The following is a 19,261-nucleotide window of genomic DNA, read 5'->3' on the forward strand; positions in this document are numbered from 1 at the left end:
TGTTGCGTGTTTTTGTTTTGTTGTTGTTGCACATGTGTGTGTGTGTGTATTTGTATTTGTATTTGTATTTGTATTTGTATTTGTTTGATTGCACTTTTTATTGTGAGTTGTTGTTGTTGCGCGATTTGTGTTTTAACGCGTGGGTGTTTGTATTTTTATTTGTTATCTCGTTTATTTTTGTTTTGTATTTATCGCATACTTGTTGTTGCTGTTGTTGTAGTGTTGTTGCAGTGTTATATATCGTGTGGTTTTTATCGCCTTGATTTGCATGCAAATATTCAACAGCTAAGTATTCAACTGGGCCATGAGGCTGAGTCTAAGGCAGTCAGCAGGCAGGCAGCAGACGCGCTCACGCTCGCAACGAACTGAGTTTGCTTGATTTTTCTGCGAGGCAGTCAACCAACCAAGCAAGCAGCCACAGAGCCTGTCCACACATTCACCAGAACTGAGCAGGGGGAGGTGGCGGTGGGTCTAATAGAGCGCCGCACACAATCAACACTTAATGCTGCTGCTGCGAGTCCCGCACACAATTTGCTCATAATCTTTTCAAAGTGTGTGTGTGAGAGAGCCTGAGACTGTGTCTATGGCCACTTTAAATTATACACTGAATGCTGAATATATGCGCAAATAATTTTGCGTTTTTTTTGCTTTTCTTTCTTTTTACTGCTTTACATTTTGAGTTTTCTTATAGATACTTTTTGTTTTTTTGCCGCCGCCCCGTCAACGCGACGTATGCGTAATGTGTACATTTGTATGCGTCTGCGTCTGAGTGTGAGCGAGCGAGAGATTAAAATTGGCTTTCAACGCGAAAAACAGGTGAATATATTTGTTGTTGACCACACTCGCTTGAAAAATTATAGCAAATTCCTTAAACATTTTTCTTAATTTTCAATTTTCATGTATTCTTTTTAGTTTTATTTCTTTGCCTTTGCCCGCCGACATGAGAAACCAAATTTATAATATCATTAAATCTCTAGCAAATTTTATTCTATACTTTTTGTGGTTGTTGTATTTGTCTTGCCTTTGAATTCGCAGCTGTGTTGCGGCCTGCGCGTGGCACTCAACTGAACTGTATCGGAATAAACTGACGCTGAGGATTTGCCTGTCCGCACACAGCTGCGTGCACTTTGACGCAGCAGCAGCGAAGTCGGATGGCTGGCCGGCTGGCCTTTGTTTCCTCACCTTTGTGGCGCAGCTATTTGTTGTAAGTAAATCAAGCAGCGACTGCTTGTCCTTGTCGCGTGATTATTTTATTTGCTTGCGCAGCTTATTTGTCACAGTTGGTATTTATAGCCGACAAATTCACCTATATCTAGACCATATATATATGCGTGTACATATAATTAGATGTTATAGCTAAAAGCTGCCTCCATAATCATCATTTATTGCCAATTTGTTGGCGCTTCAAGTCGTTCATGTCAGACTAATTGCCAACAATTTGCGTTGCATTCGGCAACAATTTCTTGCTGGTCACTCAGTCAGTCAGGCAGTCAGTCAGTCACTCAGTCAGTTCCTATCCATTTAAATGCTAAGTCTTGCGTACTTCAGCAGCAGCAGCTGCACTGTTAATCAATGCAACATGTCAAGCTGTCAACTATTTTTATTAAAATACGGAAATGCAAAATCTAACAACAAGCTAAATGCGTTTTGTTTTAATTCGCTTGGCCTTTTGTCTTCCTCTCTATGATAATGAGCTATTTGCTTTTAATTAAAAATAATTCAAATTGCATTAGCCAGGCTAGAAAGCAAGCGCGCTATCCCTTTATCCGCATAATTAATTGTTTATTTCTTTGCAGCAGCACAAAAAAACTTTGTACAAAACTTTTGTTCGTCGCCCGAAGCGCGCACAAAGTTCGGGGGGCGAACCCAACAACAACAAAAGCAATAACAATAACACAAATTGTATTGTAGGCTCAACACAAGCTAAATATATAACGCGTTGAAACAATTTTGTTCCAAAAACAGCAACGAAATACAAATATTATTTATAGCCAACAAAGCAGCAGCAACAAAAATCAATATATGCATTTAAAAATATTTTTGAAAACATTTTCTGAAATGTAAATGCAGGCAGCAGCAGCAGTGAAAACCAGGCTAGAATAATGATAATTGCATTCGTGTCTGTTTGCACTTCAGCCAAATGGGGCACAGTTGCATACTTTGTTGCATTTGCGTCACAGCGAATTGCATCGAATCGAAGTTGCGAATCGAAGCGTCTGGCTTCGAATATTTAGTGGCCTATGAGAACAAAAAACTGTTGTTTGTAAACAAAATGCAGCGAAGAGTGCTTTGACCTCGTCTGGACTAGTAGAACACACACCTATGCTATAAGTATCTAAAGTCTATTTCAGTTGCAAGCCATGAAGCAAACAATTCTCACCACACACGCACGCACAGTTGTGAAGTCATTGGATGTGGTGAATTGGCAGCAGCAGCAGCAGCAGCGCCACGCCTACGTCTCTATGTCAGAAATGATCATTGACATTGTCGTGCTGAAGGTGTTTTACATATAAACACACACACACACACATACAGTCACACCTGATTTGGTGTAAAGTGCTGTTCTCACAGGTGTCGGCGTCGCGGCCACTTAAGAGCAACGCCAGACGCTTTTCCATTTTACTCTTGCCTGCTCTAAAGCAATTAGCTCTTTGGCTCACACACACACACACACATTGATAGCTACACCTGCTGCTGCTGCTTGAGCATAAATGAAAGAGTGTAGCAGCACTTTTGGCATTTGATTTTGTAGCGTTGCTGCGTCTTATTCATAGTTTCATTTTTTTGAATGGCATCGCTTTTTGCTTTCAAGGTAATTCACAGCGGGCGTGTTAAAGTTGTTTTTGTTTGTATTTGTTGCTGTTGTTCGCACTTTGTCTTTTAAAAATAGCTGCTAATTGAAAGTGCATATTATAAATTTTTATTATTGCATTGCTCAATTTATTGTGACATTAGATCATAAAGGACAGCTCATAATTGCAGAGCTAACAATTTGGCCATGTGCCTGTCCACGCGCCATAAATTTTCCTAAATTATATATATGCTGCTTTCTAAGCCATTAACATTATTTAGCTTATAATTTAAATAGCCACACACACATCAAAATATAATAATATAAGAAAATTTAAGGAAAATATTCGAAAGCAAAAGAAAGGCTGCTGAAGAATTTCGCCTCGACTGGGGTCGCCATATATACATTATATGTATATATAGCGCAGTGAAATATAAAATAAAAACATACACATCTATATAAGCATGTGAAATATATTTTTAGAAAGCGCTGTCAAGAAATTGCTGCCAAGACTAACAAACAAGCGGCTGAGTTAAGGGCATCTCATCATGACATGGCATGGGTTGGGGGGAGCGAAAGCGCATTTGAGGCCAAGGAAATTCAATGTTTGCACCTTCTATATATTTCTTGGAAATTAATTTGTTAAGTTCATTTGCTTTTCGAGAACTTTGCTAAAACTATTTGCCTAAGCAATGCAATTGAAATTGCAGTTGAAATTTCATTTCAATGGCGGTCAAACTTAGCCCATTAAAAGCTCAAACTACTAGACGACAAACTTTGTAGTTCATTTTCATTTAGTTTAATAATCTATTAGAAATGCTGCTAATGCATTTTAATACCTTTGACTGCAGTTTTAAGTTAATGGGCAGTTGATTTACGCTTCGATCTGCTCACACGACACTTTAATGTGTGTCACACAATTTATATCTGTTTCTAATGGAACGCACACACACATGCAGCTAATAGTTGCCACAGGGCAGCTAGCATATTAATCATACGCACTGTTGTGCGCTCGAGTAGCAACAGCAGCGGCGACATCAAGTGTGCCAGATTAAGCAATCAAACTGCAGGCGGTCGCTTGCATTGCACTGCGATTTAAATGTCGACAGTCGTCGGCGTTTCCGGGATTAGCGTCGACATCTGTTATTTTATAGATTTTGTAGCCGTTGTCGTAACAACATGCGCGCTGAACTAATTAGAGAGAGACGCATGTGGCATGGGAAATCAATTGACTGTTGCAGTTGTTCGGCTATTTCAATATATTGCGTTGCGCATACGCTCTGTTGGCCCGGTCAGTATTTTATTTTCGTTAGCCCCACAACGCCAGCAGCGAGTGAGTGAAAGCGGGGGCGGCAAACATACAAAAACGTTTTAGTGAAAATAAATTGAAAATCTTTGGAGCACAGTCAATCTAACGGCATGCATGTATGTGTGTGTGTGTGTGTCTCTCTGTGTGTGTGAGTATAAATTGTTTGCTTTGGCCGTTAGCGTTTGCTCTGATTTCTACTGTGCATTGCCCGCAAGCCTTGCAACAGCTGCCACATGCCTCGTGCTGCATACGATTTTACAATTTTTTTTCTCTTTTGGTTTTCTTTTTTAGCATGTTTCGCTTTTGATTGATTGCGCGACTGCAGCTAAAGACAATGGCGGAAATGCTAGAGCGCCTGACTCTATACAAATGTATGCGCATATGTGACAACTGCAGCTACAGATAATGATGCTGATGTTGATGATGCTGTTGATTATGAGCTTGATACACATTCATCAAATTAACACCTCAGCTAATCACTCACAGATCAAACCATCAAGCAAGACAGCCAACCTTAATTAATTGGACAAGCAACTGACCAAAGACACACACACACACACACACACACACAGCTAATCTTATGTTCATTACTATAATTGCTGCAGCTCGACATTCTTGTGCTATAATAATAAAAGCATCAACTCTGGTTGGCACGCAATTGAGCATTAATTTTAATTCTCAAGGCATCTAAGCTTAGCTGGAAAACAATTTGCTGGGGGCGGCAACGCTGCATCAGCAGCATGGCATGCAAGTCTTAAGCTTGGCCAAAAAGAATTGCTAATAAGCCGCAAACAAGCAGCAACAATAGCCGCAGCTTAAGTCTAACACAAAGCCAAAGAGACATACGGAAAACTGTGTTGATAACAGCGCACAACACAATACAATGAAACATGCCCCGATTGTTAGAGGTTTCGGCTGATGGGTATGCTTGTGGGCGTGGCAATGGGCGGGCTAAGTATATATTGGCTTTGGCTTTGGCTATCGTTTATTTTTAAACGTATTGAAAATCAGCTAAAAAGCAAGCGCAGCGAAAGAAAACAATTTTATTAAGTGAAGAAAAAAATATACGAAGCAGAAAATAACCCAGAGCCAAAATAAACAACAATAAGAACAACGGCAACAACAACAGCAGCAACAGCAGCAGCGGCAACAATAAGTTGAGCAGCGAACCAAAGAAGCTAAAGGCAAAGTCAAAGCGAAGGCAACTAAAGTCCTTGGCAGTGGGCAAAAGTTGTATTTATGTATACCCTTTAAACAAACTGTTATTTAAACAAAGGGTAGCTTAATTGGCAATCAAACAATCAAGTGGCAACTATAAAAGGTTAAATATTTTTTAGGGCTAACGAATCAACATCTTGCTACAAAATATTCAGAACAGCCTGAGCTAAAAATTTCTATTTAACTCTGGCTCTTAGCTATCATTAATTATTTATAAATATATTTAAGCTAAGGCTTAAAATGCAGAAATTATAAGAACATATTTTAAAAAGTAAATTAACATATTTGTTAAGTTTTAATAACCATAGCTATTGAATTTAATTCTTGTTGGCAAATAATTAAAATTGCAAGGATTAGATCAAGCTCAGGTGAACTATCTTTAATTACTAATAATTACTATTATCAATAGTTCAGATTATTCATAATAATTGAAAACAATTCTAATATTTTAATTATTTCAATTAATTATAAGAACATTATTTTTCAGAGAAAAAAGCCAAGAATAATCTACAAAACGTTGTACTAGTATTTGAGGTATAGAATGGTACAAAATAAATAAATTAAAAATAATTAAAAATTAACGCAACTAGCCAAAAATAATTTAATATAATAAAGTTTTTTTTTAAAATTATTTTGAATAGCATTTTTCGATTATTTAAAAATTCATAATTGAGAGCGACAACGAAATAATTAAAAAATGAAACATCATAATAAATTATTACAACTTCTAGTTGTTCACAACGTATGTACGGCATGTTTAAACTAATTTAATTAATTTATTATACGCAGGGCATCTCCAAGCAGAGCAGACTCTCATTTGGTTGATTTTAACGGGTTGTGTCTGATGTTGCTGCAAGAGTCGCTAGCACAAGAGGGAGAAGAAGCGGACGGACCAACTGATTGAAAGATGCGTTAAAGTGTTGGCGGCGACGTCGATTCACCTTGAACCACACGCAGAACAACAACAACAACAAGCTAAAGAGCTGCGACGATATGGCAGACACAATTAAGTGCAAAAGCAAAACGGAAGCATGCGACAAAATTTTACGAGCTGAGAGGCTGAGGCGAGCGCAGGTGACGAGGCAAACGATGTTGGCTTCTTTACATAAAAGATTGACAAGTGATTTTAACACCTACACAGGAAAACAGGCAAGAGAGTGCCTGAGAAGAGGAAGACTTTTGCCTAAGCTTTGTGCTTGCTTTTCTTTTATTATGATGCAGTGAAGCACAAAAATTCGTTTGTCGTTTGGAATTTTTCTTTGCCTCAGGGCTTTAGCTTACCTTCTCGTCTAGAATAGCCATGACTGAAGCTTAAGCTGCTTTCAAACCAGAATGCACTTGAAAGTGTTGGTCAATTTGTAAAATATGCAAATATAGCACAATATATATATGTGTAATATATATTGTAAATTTACAATTTACATGCACACACACACACACACACACGTATACGTCACAAACTGCGCACTGAACAGCGAAAAATCGCGTAAAAACTAATCTATTTATTTAGCTGACTGGCAGCTGACGTTTGCCATTTCCAGCCTGAATCATAAATCAATAGTTTTGTGCAATATTTGTTGCTGAATTTCCGATTTTCGGCTTTCGGTTCTGCGCACTTTTGTTTTGGGGGCTTCTAATGCAACTGAAATCGAAGCAACAACGCAAGGCAATCAAAGTGCAATCTCAACTCATGAGTGCATAGGAAATGCAAATGCCAAATTAGATTTCAATGCGCATTATATATATTTACAGACGTACTAATGTAAAAATATATACTAAATACTATATACACTAGCCACAGCTACTATTGCATTAGAACTTTCGTTTTCAAGCACAACGCTTTGCATTGTTTGTTGACAAATGCTTGGCATATTTGTTAATATTTTGAGCCAAGTGTTTGGCATTACACAAATGCCAGTGAACCACAATGAAAAATGTTAAAAAAAAAACAATAGCTAACTAAGTCATTCAATTGGCGCATAATAAACCAAAGCTGCACGCAAATTATTGACGGCTGTTTAATAATGCGTAAAATATGAATTTTAGGCATTTAGGGCGGGTTGATTTGTTTGCCATAGAAGCGTCTACGAAGAATTTTAAGCCTATCTCATTAAGCAAGTTTGAGTGTAAAATCAAATTGTAGCCATCGGCGAGCTGGGCAAGGGTTACTATCAAATTTATCATAGTAGCTTCTTCTTTTATACATTAAGTATAAATTTAAAAAAAATATTTTGTGCTTGGATTTAATTGAATCAATAAAGTGCAATCTCAATTTTTAACAAGCTTAGATATAGTCATGTTTGTTTTACGGACTTTCATTAGCGTCTAGATCTTCAGGTCTATAACAAGATACTGAGCTATAAAATTCAACTTTGGTAACAGTACAACAATTACCACAAATTATTCAAGATACACTCAAGAAAGTTCAAATATTATTAATGGAAAAAAATATGCTTAAAGACTGTTTTGAGTTATAATTATAACGATGAGTTTGACGATTGGTCTCATCGACATGAGAAGTCTCATAAACATCAGTTCCTCATTGAAGCTATGGGATTGGACTTTACAGTTCATATCTTACTTGCGTAGTGATGGTAATACAATTTGAATGTACCGATTCTACATTTACTAAATATTTAATATCTAATATTAAAAACATAAATATTAATAATCGAAGCTAGACATCTGTTTATTATATCATTATATCATTTCAACGAACTAAATATTAATTACAATATAACAAAATTTGTTGTTAGCTCTCTGTTTAATATAAATATGAATCCGATTGTTATAATAAAAAACATAACATTGATGGAAATGTTAGCCGCTCTTGGCGCTGGTTAACACTCGATTTTAGATCCATAGCTTATTATTTTTATAGACTCTAATTTTCGCAGAGGCTCTTTTCTCACTGGAACAAATTGAACTGCCCCAGTTTATTTATACACATGTATGTGTGTTTGTTTATATGTATTTGTTGAGGTGAAGCGCACAGCTGTGTTTGACAACTGACGCAATTGTTGTTGTTGTTGTTGATATTGCAAAAGTCAAAACAAAATTTATATTGCTTTGACAGTGGGAGTGGTAGCTGGTGGGTGGGGGCCTAAGCTTGGCCCATATTTCAAGTGTCAACAGGGCCCAATGCTGTATAATGAGTTGAGGATTAAATGTCGCTTGCAGCAGCGAAATCGCTCAAAGGAATTGACATGCAATATGAACTGTCTGTGGTATTAATCAGGCTTATGCGATAATGGACTGCAGTCTGTGCAAATATAAAAGCTGCATATGAATATTAATTATATAAAACAAATATAAAGCACGTGACTCAATCGAACGAACTGTCAGTTTAAAGAGTTTAAAGAGCTGCAGCTTAAGCAAAAGTTCAGCAAGCGCTTAAACTAAAATGCTTAACTTATTAATTTGTATTCAGTGCCAAATTTTGCATACTAAATTGTAGCTTATTTAAATATATTTTTAATCAAACCAAAGTGTTGGCAATCAAAATTCTATTTACAGCAAACACGTGCCAACTCTTTAGGTTACAAGTCCGCATATCCTTATAGCAACCAATGTAGCTTGGATAAACAAGATATGCTTGGGCTTCTAGGAATTAGCCCATTGTCGTGCATATATTTGCCTAATGAGGCTCAGCTGACGAGGCTAGCGTCAGAGTTTGATTGAGCTGCAAACGCTTCCACTTCCGCTTCGCTCTAACTCTGTCGCTCTCTGTTTTGATACAATTTGCAAATTTCCTTATTGATTTTGCCAGCCAGACAGCAAGACAAGCTAAGCTGCATGTTGGCCATGGCCAGCGCCAAATTATTGATGAAACTACGTAAAACATTTTGGCAGCACACAGCCATTGTAATGAAGTAAGCAAATATCAATTGAATATCCGCCAGGCATTTGGCCGAGGCGGAAGTTTATGTACTTTTAATTTGTTTGTTGTGCTCTCATATAGTTGAGCATAGTTTAGTTTAGTTGTTTAAGGCTTGAGTAAATATAAGCAAAGTTTCCGTTGCGGCAGGTCAAAGGCTAACAACAACAGCAACGACGGGCCGCAAATTATGCGATTTAAGCGTAAATAAATAAATACTTTGATGACTTTTGAGTGGCGTGCAGCTTCTGAGAAGTGCTTCCCAATTACATGAGCTATATGCCACGCATAAAACTGATTTATATACACACAGCCAGAGCCAGAGCCAGAGCGAGAGCGAGCGAGAGTGGATCACAAACAATGCGCACGTTCGTAGCATATCGTGCAAAAAGTTAAACAGCAGCGCTGCCAGCCAAAATAAATGGCACGTTTATCATACGCCCAGTGTGTCGAACAATTTTTGGCAGCAATATTTATATACCGCACACACACACACACACACATATGAGTGTATGCATACACTGCTGCTCGCAGCTTGGGCACTGGTTGAGCATATGCCACGCCCCTCTAACCGCTGCCGCCCTCACTTGCGTGGCATACTTTGACGTTATGTTTTGCTTGATATTTTCGCGTTTGCTTTTCAATTATATAAACATATTTAGATTGTATTCAGTTAACACTCATACACACACACATACGTACGTACGTGTATTTCAAATATAGTGCTGTATGCTGTTTGAAAATTATAAATTGTTTGCTCAGCCAAGAAAGAAAAAACAACAAGCAAGCAGGCAAATAAATAAAATCAAAAGAAAACGCCATGAACGAAATTGAATAAATAGCTTTTTGCCCAAAATGTACTAGAAGCGAACAACCGACCGACCGTTGTGTGTGGGCAATTCTATGGATCTATGCGTCGTATGCGCAATATTTGCGCTGCCTTGAGTTCAGTGCGTCGTCTTGCAACAAATGAATGAAAACCAAGTGGGCAAAGCACACACTGACATTGAATTGCGTATTTCGCATGTCACACAACTAAAATGTCATAACCATGTGATAATTATGTATATAGCCCTATTTATATATGCACAACAACAACAACAACAACAACATCAAAATCAACAACAAGCGGCGCCAGCAGAGTTCAGAGCCTGCGTCTAATAGCTGTGACTTTAACCCCAATGCCAGTTAAACAATACGAACTCTGCTCATGGGTCATGCTTATGGGTCAGCCCCAAAACTCGATTAATGTGTTTGCCTATCTAGATGCATGTGTTTGGTATTTACTGTTCACTGTTTGCTGTTCACGGCTTGCTGCACTAATTGGCACGCCTCATTGGGCTGCGCGCCACTATTGCTAAATACATTAGCAAATTGGCTAAATCAACAAAATACACATATGTATGTGCGACTAAAGCAAAGGCAAAGCGGCTGTTAAGTCAACTGTTAAATTTATGACATGTCGCCCTAAATCTGACCATGCGCTCATTAAACGAATTTTTATTATAATTTGCATTTACATCAACATTTTGAACTTTGCTTGAGTCACGTAGCTTTGTGGCAACTTTCAGCTGACCCCTTCGCCAAAAAAAAAAAAAATACGCAAAATATGACAAAAATGCCACGTGCCTCATTAAGAAGCAAAGTACAGCCAGACAGCGAAAGAGAGAGCGAGAGAGCGATATAGTGGGAGTTGGGCTGTAATGTGTACCTAGCGCAATTAGCCTTTGTTGCGTTCATTTTGACAAAGCACGAGCACGTACACTTGCCTGCTTTAAGACTGGCTGCTGCAATTGATGATTAATCATTGCATTAATTGGCAAGCCGGCATAAAGATTAATGCCGAGCATAAAGTCCAATGTTTGCATACAAGCAAGTGTGTCTGACATTTAAAATATTAGGGCACGTTATTTTTAAAAAGCAACTATAAATAAAAATAATGATTTATGACATTGTCAGTCTAATCAAGAGATAGGGCACTAGCTTATAGCTTGTATACAAATTTTACTAAAGTTAATATGCATTTTGCTTTATTGGCTGATGATATCATAATTCTGTTAAAAGGCGTTGACATGAGACTATAATATATTGCATTTGAATGTAGCAAATAATTTCTTATTAATTTCCTAATATTTAACATTAGCTATTTTCGTAGTTAATTCGATTTATACTGTTTGAGATACATAGTATTTTATATAAAAAATACTGCATTTTATGGAAATTAATATTTACTAAGAATTAAGCAAGCTGCTTGTCAAAATACTTGTGGCACACTACGTATACGCATTATGAATATTATATAGATTTAGATCATAAAGTAAAAGCTTATGCATATATTTCTGAAAGCTAATAACTAGAGCTAACCACTAACAACTTTTCTTGGAAAAAAACAAAAGTTGTACCAGCTGTTTGTCATAATATTTACGCCAAGCTAAGTATACGCAATTTTGCCTTTTTAGTGGATTAATATCAAACAGATCACAGCTTGCGCTTATATAATTTTAGACGCTAATAACTAGAGCTTGTAAATTTAGCTTGAAGAAATAAAAAGATACTAAATGAATTATTGCTTCAGCTATTTATAAAAATAAATGTGGCAACCACTGTATGATTAGCTCATAAATAATCTATTATGAAAATAATATATAATATAAAATTAATTTTACGTGATTTTCAATCAAGACTTGCAATGATTAGCGGCTCTTCTATTATAGATGTTAAGCACTCTAAATTTAAAGCACATCAAAGCTAATTTTTGCTTGCTATAAAGCTTACTAGAACTTTTGTTACAAAAATGTTGCTGAAATGTTATGTTGTCTGCTTACTCCTTTTCTGCTTTGTTTCTTCTGTCTATATATCCTATTTTAATGCCAGGTTCAGCTGTTGTCTTAGCTCAAATCTACATGTGTGAGTCTCGCATATATTTACATTTCGTTTGGGCCGCACAGACGGAACGCAAAGGCAAAAGGCTCAAAGTCAAAAGGCACGGCTCAGATAGACCCGAAAAGAACAAAACAATAACAATGGAAATTTAATTTAAACGCCATAAAATTCCAACAAAATATATAAAACCCCCAAACGCAACGCACTTGCAAAATAAATCAATGTTGCTTCCCATGCTAGCAACAAAATATTGGGTGGGGAAGTCGAAAAAAATAGTCGCACGCGTGGCTGCTTGGCCAAGCCGGAAATGCAATTTGCTATTTGTGCAACAGCATTTGTAGCAATTAATTGCCTTGCAACTGACACTCCCCCTCCCACTCTGGTAGCCTGTTGCAAGTGCGCTAGACCGCAAGACACGGAAACCTCAATAAGTTTTTCTGCGACTTTTTTTTTTTTTTGAATTTATGACAAGTGTTGTTTTTGCTTGCTTTTTGGTTTTTACTTTTTGGCAGTGCATTAAGTGCTTAACAATAATTTTTGAGTATTTTATTCTTTTTTGCGTATGTGTGATATTCGTAATTTGCGCCGAAATCAAACAGCTGCAAAATTTGCGAGTGTGTTTTTGTTAAATTATTTTGTTGCTGCCAGGCTGTCGCCGATACAAAGTGTGACATACATATCGCATATATATATATATATATATATATATATATAGACAGAAAATAATATATGCCATGATTTATAGCCACGCTGTCGACTATATAAACAATTTGTTAAGACGCACACACAATAAAACGACATTAATAATATTTTTGGGCATAATTCAAGTAAATAAAATCGTTGCTTACATGCCCCGTGCGCCAAGGTTGTTCGAATAACATATGTCTATATAGTAACTCACCTCGGTGATTTTCATGGTACGCTTGACAGTCTTGCGAGTCACTTCGGTGGTCTCCTCCACAACGTCGCCATCCTCATCGATGGTCTCGGTCACCATTTTCTCCGTTTCGCCGGGTATGACCTCCTCGGTGCGTTCGGTAACGACGCTCGTCTTGCTTTCCGCATCCGGATCCGCAGCTGGCTTGGTCTGCTCCTGATCCTGCTGCTCCTCCGAAGCGCCGAAAACATCTTCAGTGTCCGACATGTTTAAAGTTTGTTTTTAACTTTAGTTTCAATATTTCTTGTTTCTCTTGTTCACTTTCACTTTGTTGGTTGGTAGTAGCACTTGAATTGGTTCGGCGCTTGCTCACTGAAATTTCTTCAACTATGGCAACTATAGCGGCCCACCGACACGCACACTAATGCAGCGCACACATACGCACACGTACACAATAGAATAATATAGAGAATTTCTCAACTTGCGTTTTGCCTGCAAAGACCAAGAAAACCAGAAACAAATTTATACTCGAGCTGCTCGCGGCCTCTGCCTATGGCCTCTGCGCTTTGGGCTATTATATAAACAAGAGCACACGAAATTATTTTGGATTATGTTTGTTTGTTTGTTTGCAAGATTTTTCACTACGCGACACACACGCAACTTCAATGGAAAAACTCTTTTTTGAATGAAATGTGTTTTGCTAGTCGTGAGCTAATTGCTCCTGCTTGATCATCACTGGCGCTGGCTGTGCTTGGCACTGAGAGAGCAGAGGCTGCGCCAGCGACAACGAAAGACGCGACAACAAAACGTAGAACGAACAACGAGCAACGAACAAGGAACAACCCACAAACAACGAGACACTGAGCGCTGCTGACAGGCGACAGCAGCAACAAATGAAACAAAGTGAATATTATGTACAATTAAAAACGCATATTTTTCGCCTTAAATTTTATTCTTTCTTTTTTAGAACATTCAGTTTGTTTCACTTGTGCTGCAATAAATCGAAAAAATATTAAGCGAACGAGCAGCAGAACGCACGAGGCAAATTACACGAGAGTCTGTGGCTTCTGTTTCTGTTTCGATCGATGGCACTGCTCGCTGTCTGCGCCAGCCAGCAGCCACCGGAACAGTCAACGTCATAGCCGCCGCTGCTGCTGCTGCTGATGCTGCCACCAGCAGCGCCGGAGAGCGCATATAGATACATATACATCTCTAGTTGGATCATGGATGCTCTAGTCTGTATATTTGTATTTGTATTTGTTTGCCTGCTTGTAAATTTCCCGGCGAGCGAGACCAAAATAGTCGCAGCTAAACTATAAGTGCGAGCAGTGCAGCTATATAGGCTGTGCTCTTAGCTCTGCTGATGCTGCTGACGTTGTTATGCTCTGAATTTTTTGAAGAAGATTTTCCTCTGCTGCTGCTGCTCATTTCAATAATAATTCGTTGTTTTAGGCGAGCAGCAGCTGCTGCTTCTAATTGTTCGAGCTGCCTGCAAGTGCTAAATTCAAATTCTAAATGAAAATCATTTTCAAAATGCTCTAAAGATTCAGAGCTCTAGTCTGCAATTAGTGACGCGGCCAACGACATAAGCTCTGACGCATGTCAAATCTGTAACTAGTGGCACAACTAACCGCCCCCCCAGACCCAGACCACTGTCACACCCCCCTGCCGTTGCTAGTGCGCTATTTTGGGCTGCTCCCCGCGCCCTCGCAGCCAAACAATAGCTCGTGTACCAATAATTTTCTCTCTAGCACTGACTGTCGCATACTCTAGCTCTAGCCTGTAGAACTAGCAACTAGTTCAGAGCTGTTAAAACAAGCGACTATCCTTACCAGAGATGTAAAAGATTCAAATCATTTTCGAATTTAATTCATCTTGAATTAAGATCTAATGCAATGCATTCATTTTTTTCCTATCTGAATTTTAATTACGCTCAGATGGATTCTTAATTATTTAAATATCAAAATAAGTCATTAAATTTAATTAATTATATTTTTAAAATTCAATTTGAATAATTGTTTCCAATGCATTTGCCTCAATTAATTTAAGCTTAATTCATTCTTTGAAGTCTAATGCATTTTTTAATTCTTACTAACCCTCATTTCCAATAACCTCACATCGTTTGTTGTATGAAATATCTAAAGATAGAATCAATTGCCACCACATTGCTTACTTGGAACCAGTGAATTGAGCTAGGGTTGATACTAGTAATGTTAATTAATCTTTTCTATGATAAAAAACTTCAAACGAACTCTTTGTTCAATTACTTGTTCCAATTTTGATGTGGACAAATAGCTGATAGCTGCAGTAAATAGAAATTGGCTTAATAAGGAAGAAAAGTTGAATCAACACCTTCAGTACTTTAGCCTAAAATTATTATAATTACATTAAAGTAAATAAACATAAAATTGGCAAATGAATCAGTTTGATTTTAGGCAATAAATTTCTGTAAGAAAACTTGAGCAAAGCTAAGCAACAAGTGCTCACACTCACTGTAAGAGCATAAACATTAAAACAACATATTTAAAACTATAAGATAGACATAGAGCGGGGACTGGTGGGTGGTGGGGGGGCCTTTGCTTTTTGCTTCTGCATTTTGTTGCGTTCGCTTGGGCTTTTCTTTTTCGCTGGCAGTCTGGCAGTTTGGCCTGACGGCATTTGCCCAATGCGGCAATCGACAGCTGAGCAAAGTTGTATTTTGGCATATGAAAGGCATACAGGGTGTCTAGTTGAAGCGGCAAACAGTGTGCGAACGAGTTTCATTCATGAGCTGATGCATTCAGACGACCGAACTTCCTGTATAAATTGACTTGCAAGATATATGAAAGACAAGTGCTGGGATTGGATCGCTTCGGATTGGATTGGATTGGGTTGTGCAAACAAAGCGCCAAATGAACACAAGACAAGAAGAACATTTTCTAAAATTAATGCTCGACAAATGTCTGTTTTGGCTAGCGCAACGACACAAATGTGTCTGCATATAGAAACAGATACATGTACTTTAGCTAAAGATACAGCCAGCCAGCGTTGAATATGATGTTGATGATGAGCGCGTATAATTAGCCTGCGTATATTATCAATTCAGCGCTCAAAGCGCAGCAAAGCAAATTACAGAGTAAAAGGATAACACGCATACGCCCCCACGCACACGCACACACACGCTGGTGACGAAAAATCAACGCTCACTCACATATGATTAATAAGTAATTTCTTTTGTCAACAACATTGCTCGCTCGCTGGCAAGCAACGACGTCAATGGGGGGAAATTTCTATGGAAAGTCTTAAATAAAACACATGCATAAATAAATTATAAGGCAACTCGCTGGCACACACAATGGGTGATAAAACAAATCACAGACAGTTGTGTGCATAAAGGAAAAGAGCGTTGTAGCCTTAAGGATGCATTACCGCAAGCTCACACCCACCCCCAACCCTTTGTATTACGACCTTGCTGCGGCCATTTGTTTCAGCTCCACGCAGCTGTAAATTGCACAAAGTAAATGAAGTACTTTGCGTTTATAATGCTGACGTTTCCTACAATCTGCAGTCGCCGCCAAGTGTCGTTGACTTGCGCTGACCTACGCACAATATACATAGCTCTCCCATAGATACTATATATATATAGCCGATCGGTTTTTGTAAATGGACTGACACAAACAGACAGCCAGCCAGTGAACGTTTTAATGTGTTTTTGTTTCTTTGCCTGGCTAGACTCATGTGTGTGGCAACTGCAAAGTTTGCCAATTAATGCTCAGATGCAAAAACAGAAAGCGTCTTTGGTATAAATAAAGTTATTTTTGTGGGCTACAACTGTTTAAAAACAAAGCTGAATACGTGCTCTATAACTTAAGCAATTCAAAATTAATACAAATATATGCTTACTTACTTGGCTTCAATTTAATGCAGTTTTATTTGCAAATGCTTGACTTAAAGAGTTTGGCCTGCTTTGTTTAAAATCAATACGAATAGTTGACAAGTAAATAAACATTGCAACTATTTTACAAACAATTAAATAATATTTATATATATTATATAAAAGCATATATTTAGCTTTTATTATTTTGTAAGTCTTAATAGCTTTTTCATTTGGTATAAATTAAATTTATTAAAACTTTATAGTGATAAGTTAAGTCTCGCATCAGTCATCAACGCTTCATGTTTTGTCAAGTTAAGTTATCGATGGCCAAAAGAATTTGATGATTATATCACTTGTTTGATCCGTTCTCCACAATAGTCGTACACAATACTCAGATCAGACTTTGCATTCATTAGAAAAGTTATAAAATTTTTGCATTCCGAGGCTTGAACTGGGAACTCAAATAGGATTTGACTCTTGTAGACACCATTATGTTAGCGTAGAATGGACAATTATGACTACAATGAATATAATAAAATAAACAATCAGTGAAAATAGCCAAGCTATGAACAACAATAAAGTCAACATTGAAGTCGAACTTTTAACTTTGAAAGACTCAAGTGCTTTAAATGAATATAAATATATATGCTTTCAAAAACTATTTGATGACGAAAGAAAAGAGTAAGGAAACCAGGCTACTTTCTGTGAAATATAAATATTTTTGATAAACTGTAACTCAAATGGTGTTCTGTTGGGCTTTTGCAGGCATTTGGCCTTGAGTAATTTTCAGAAATCAAACAACTTTGATAGTTGTAATATCTAACAGATAATGATGCAAGTTTGTTTTTAGCATCAGCTGAATAATGGAATAATTATGAGTAAAGAATCAGGCTGCCAACTACATGGCCCATTCCAACATGTTGGCTAGTAATCTAGCCAATCCGCTACTAATAAGAGGACTGAAGAGAATACAAAACACCAATAATTGTTAGCCGTCTAGGCCCCAAAGTGTCATAAATACTTTCCAATATTGAGTACCGTTCGAATACAAAGTATAAATGATTCTGGACACAATAAGCAATTTAATGAATCTAAAAAAAATGTTCTTGATTTCCAACACAATCTTTGCTTACATTTTGATTGAAAATCTTCAGCTCAGTAAAATGGGAACCGTTTGTTAAATTCCCAAAAATATTGCTGATGATAACTTAAGCCTTACTTTGTTTAAAATCAATACAACTCAAATGCGTATTGAGAATTGTTGACTACCCTTTGAGGCAAGTTAATAAATATTTAATCTACTTTACTTGGTACTCTCTTTAATGGGCAGCGCTTTAAGGTAGTGCTTCGTGCCATTTGCAGTTCAATGTCTACCGCAAATTGAGCTAACGCTGCCATTTGAAACTGTTTGCGTTGCGATTTTTCTTTTTAAGTGCGACGTTTGCCAACCGGCAAGTGTTTGGCAGCAGCTCAAAACAAATCCACACATGCCAAGCAGCAGCAGCAGCAGGCGAGTTGTCCTTACTGCAGTCTCTGGACTTGCAGCGGTATTCGTACCTTTATCTATATCTATAACTAAGGCTGCGGGTTGCTAGCTGTGCGTAGAGGCAAACAGAAATGGAAATAAATAGTTGCTTAGCTCTTTTCTCTAATTAAAACGTTACGTTTGGTTAGCTGTTGCTGTTGCTGGTACCAATGTCTATGCCATACAGTTCAATTTGGTTGCCAACTCAGCCACCAGATATACAAACAGTTACACACTTGGAAAAAAGAAGAGCAACTTGGCTACTACGTGCGTGGGTTCGACTCTATGCAGGCTGTCTGTCTGTCTGTCTGTCAAGCGGTTTCATCTTAATTTTGTTTTGGCCAGCTTGCTGCCTAGTCGAGTCCAGAGACAGCCATATGCTCGGCCTTTTGGCCATTATGATGATTTATGGGCGGAAATTATTTTTGGGCCGTCTAAGCTCTGTAGGTTGAACATTACTGTGTGTGTGCGCCCTGTGCGTGGGTTTGGGTTGAAAAATTTTGCCACTTGCTGTCTACAAAGCCTAGAAGTATGCAACAGTTTACAATTCGAAATTCTGTTTGCCACAAACTTTTGTCGGCAGTCTGGGTATTTTCCTTCCACTTGAGTGCGGGTTTTAATTTGAAAAGCGATTTACTGTCACTGCATAGGAATGTGCTAAGGCCTCTCTGCCCATACTAGATTGATGGCTTTCATTTCATATTGAACAAGGGTGCAGAAAATATGCCATTTCCCATTTAGCCAAATTGCAAAAGGCAAAAAAGTGTTTTGGACAAATTCATTTTGGGGGCGCGCAACAAGTGTGCGCACTTTTATAGCAGAATTAATTAATTTATAGCAAGTGTGCCAGCTTAGCAAAGTTTCACACACAGCTTTTATAGCATGGAGCTTTTAGCATGCATAGCGTTATGTAGAAGTTGCTCAC

General features: G+C 37.8%; 1 protein-coding gene across 10 annotated transcripts in view; it reads right to left on the reverse strand.

Annotated features, from left to right (window-relative positions):
• Positions 1-13,707, reverse strand: part of LOC108602279 (tropomodulin) — a 41,765-nt gene extending 28,058 nt beyond the window's left edge. For 3 of the 10 annotated variants that reach the window (XM_017990348.1, XM_017990346.1, XM_017990345.1), the window contains exon 1: positions 12,980-13,695. In XM_017990348.1, coding sequence (XP_017845837.1) covers positions 12,980-13,222 — 243 coding nt within the window. In that variant the 5' untranslated portion in view covers positions 13,223-13,695. Of the gene's footprint in view, positions 1-199; positions 648-6,599; positions 6,960-12,979 lie in introns of those variants that run through there. The other 7 variants (XM_017990339.2, XM_017990338.2, XM_017990347.1 and 4 more) reach the window with 6 other exon arrangements.
• Between the last annotated feature and the right edge of the window lie 5,554 nt (positions 13,708-19,261).

The sequence above is a fragment of the Drosophila busckii genome, chromosome 3R, assembly GCF_011750605.1.
Source record: "Drosophila busckii strain San Diego stock center, stock number 13000-0081.31 chromosome 3R, ASM1175060v1, whole genome shotgun sequence".
Classification (NCBI taxonomy): domain Eukaryota; kingdom Metazoa; phylum Arthropoda; class Insecta; order Diptera; family Drosophilidae; genus Drosophila; species Drosophila busckii.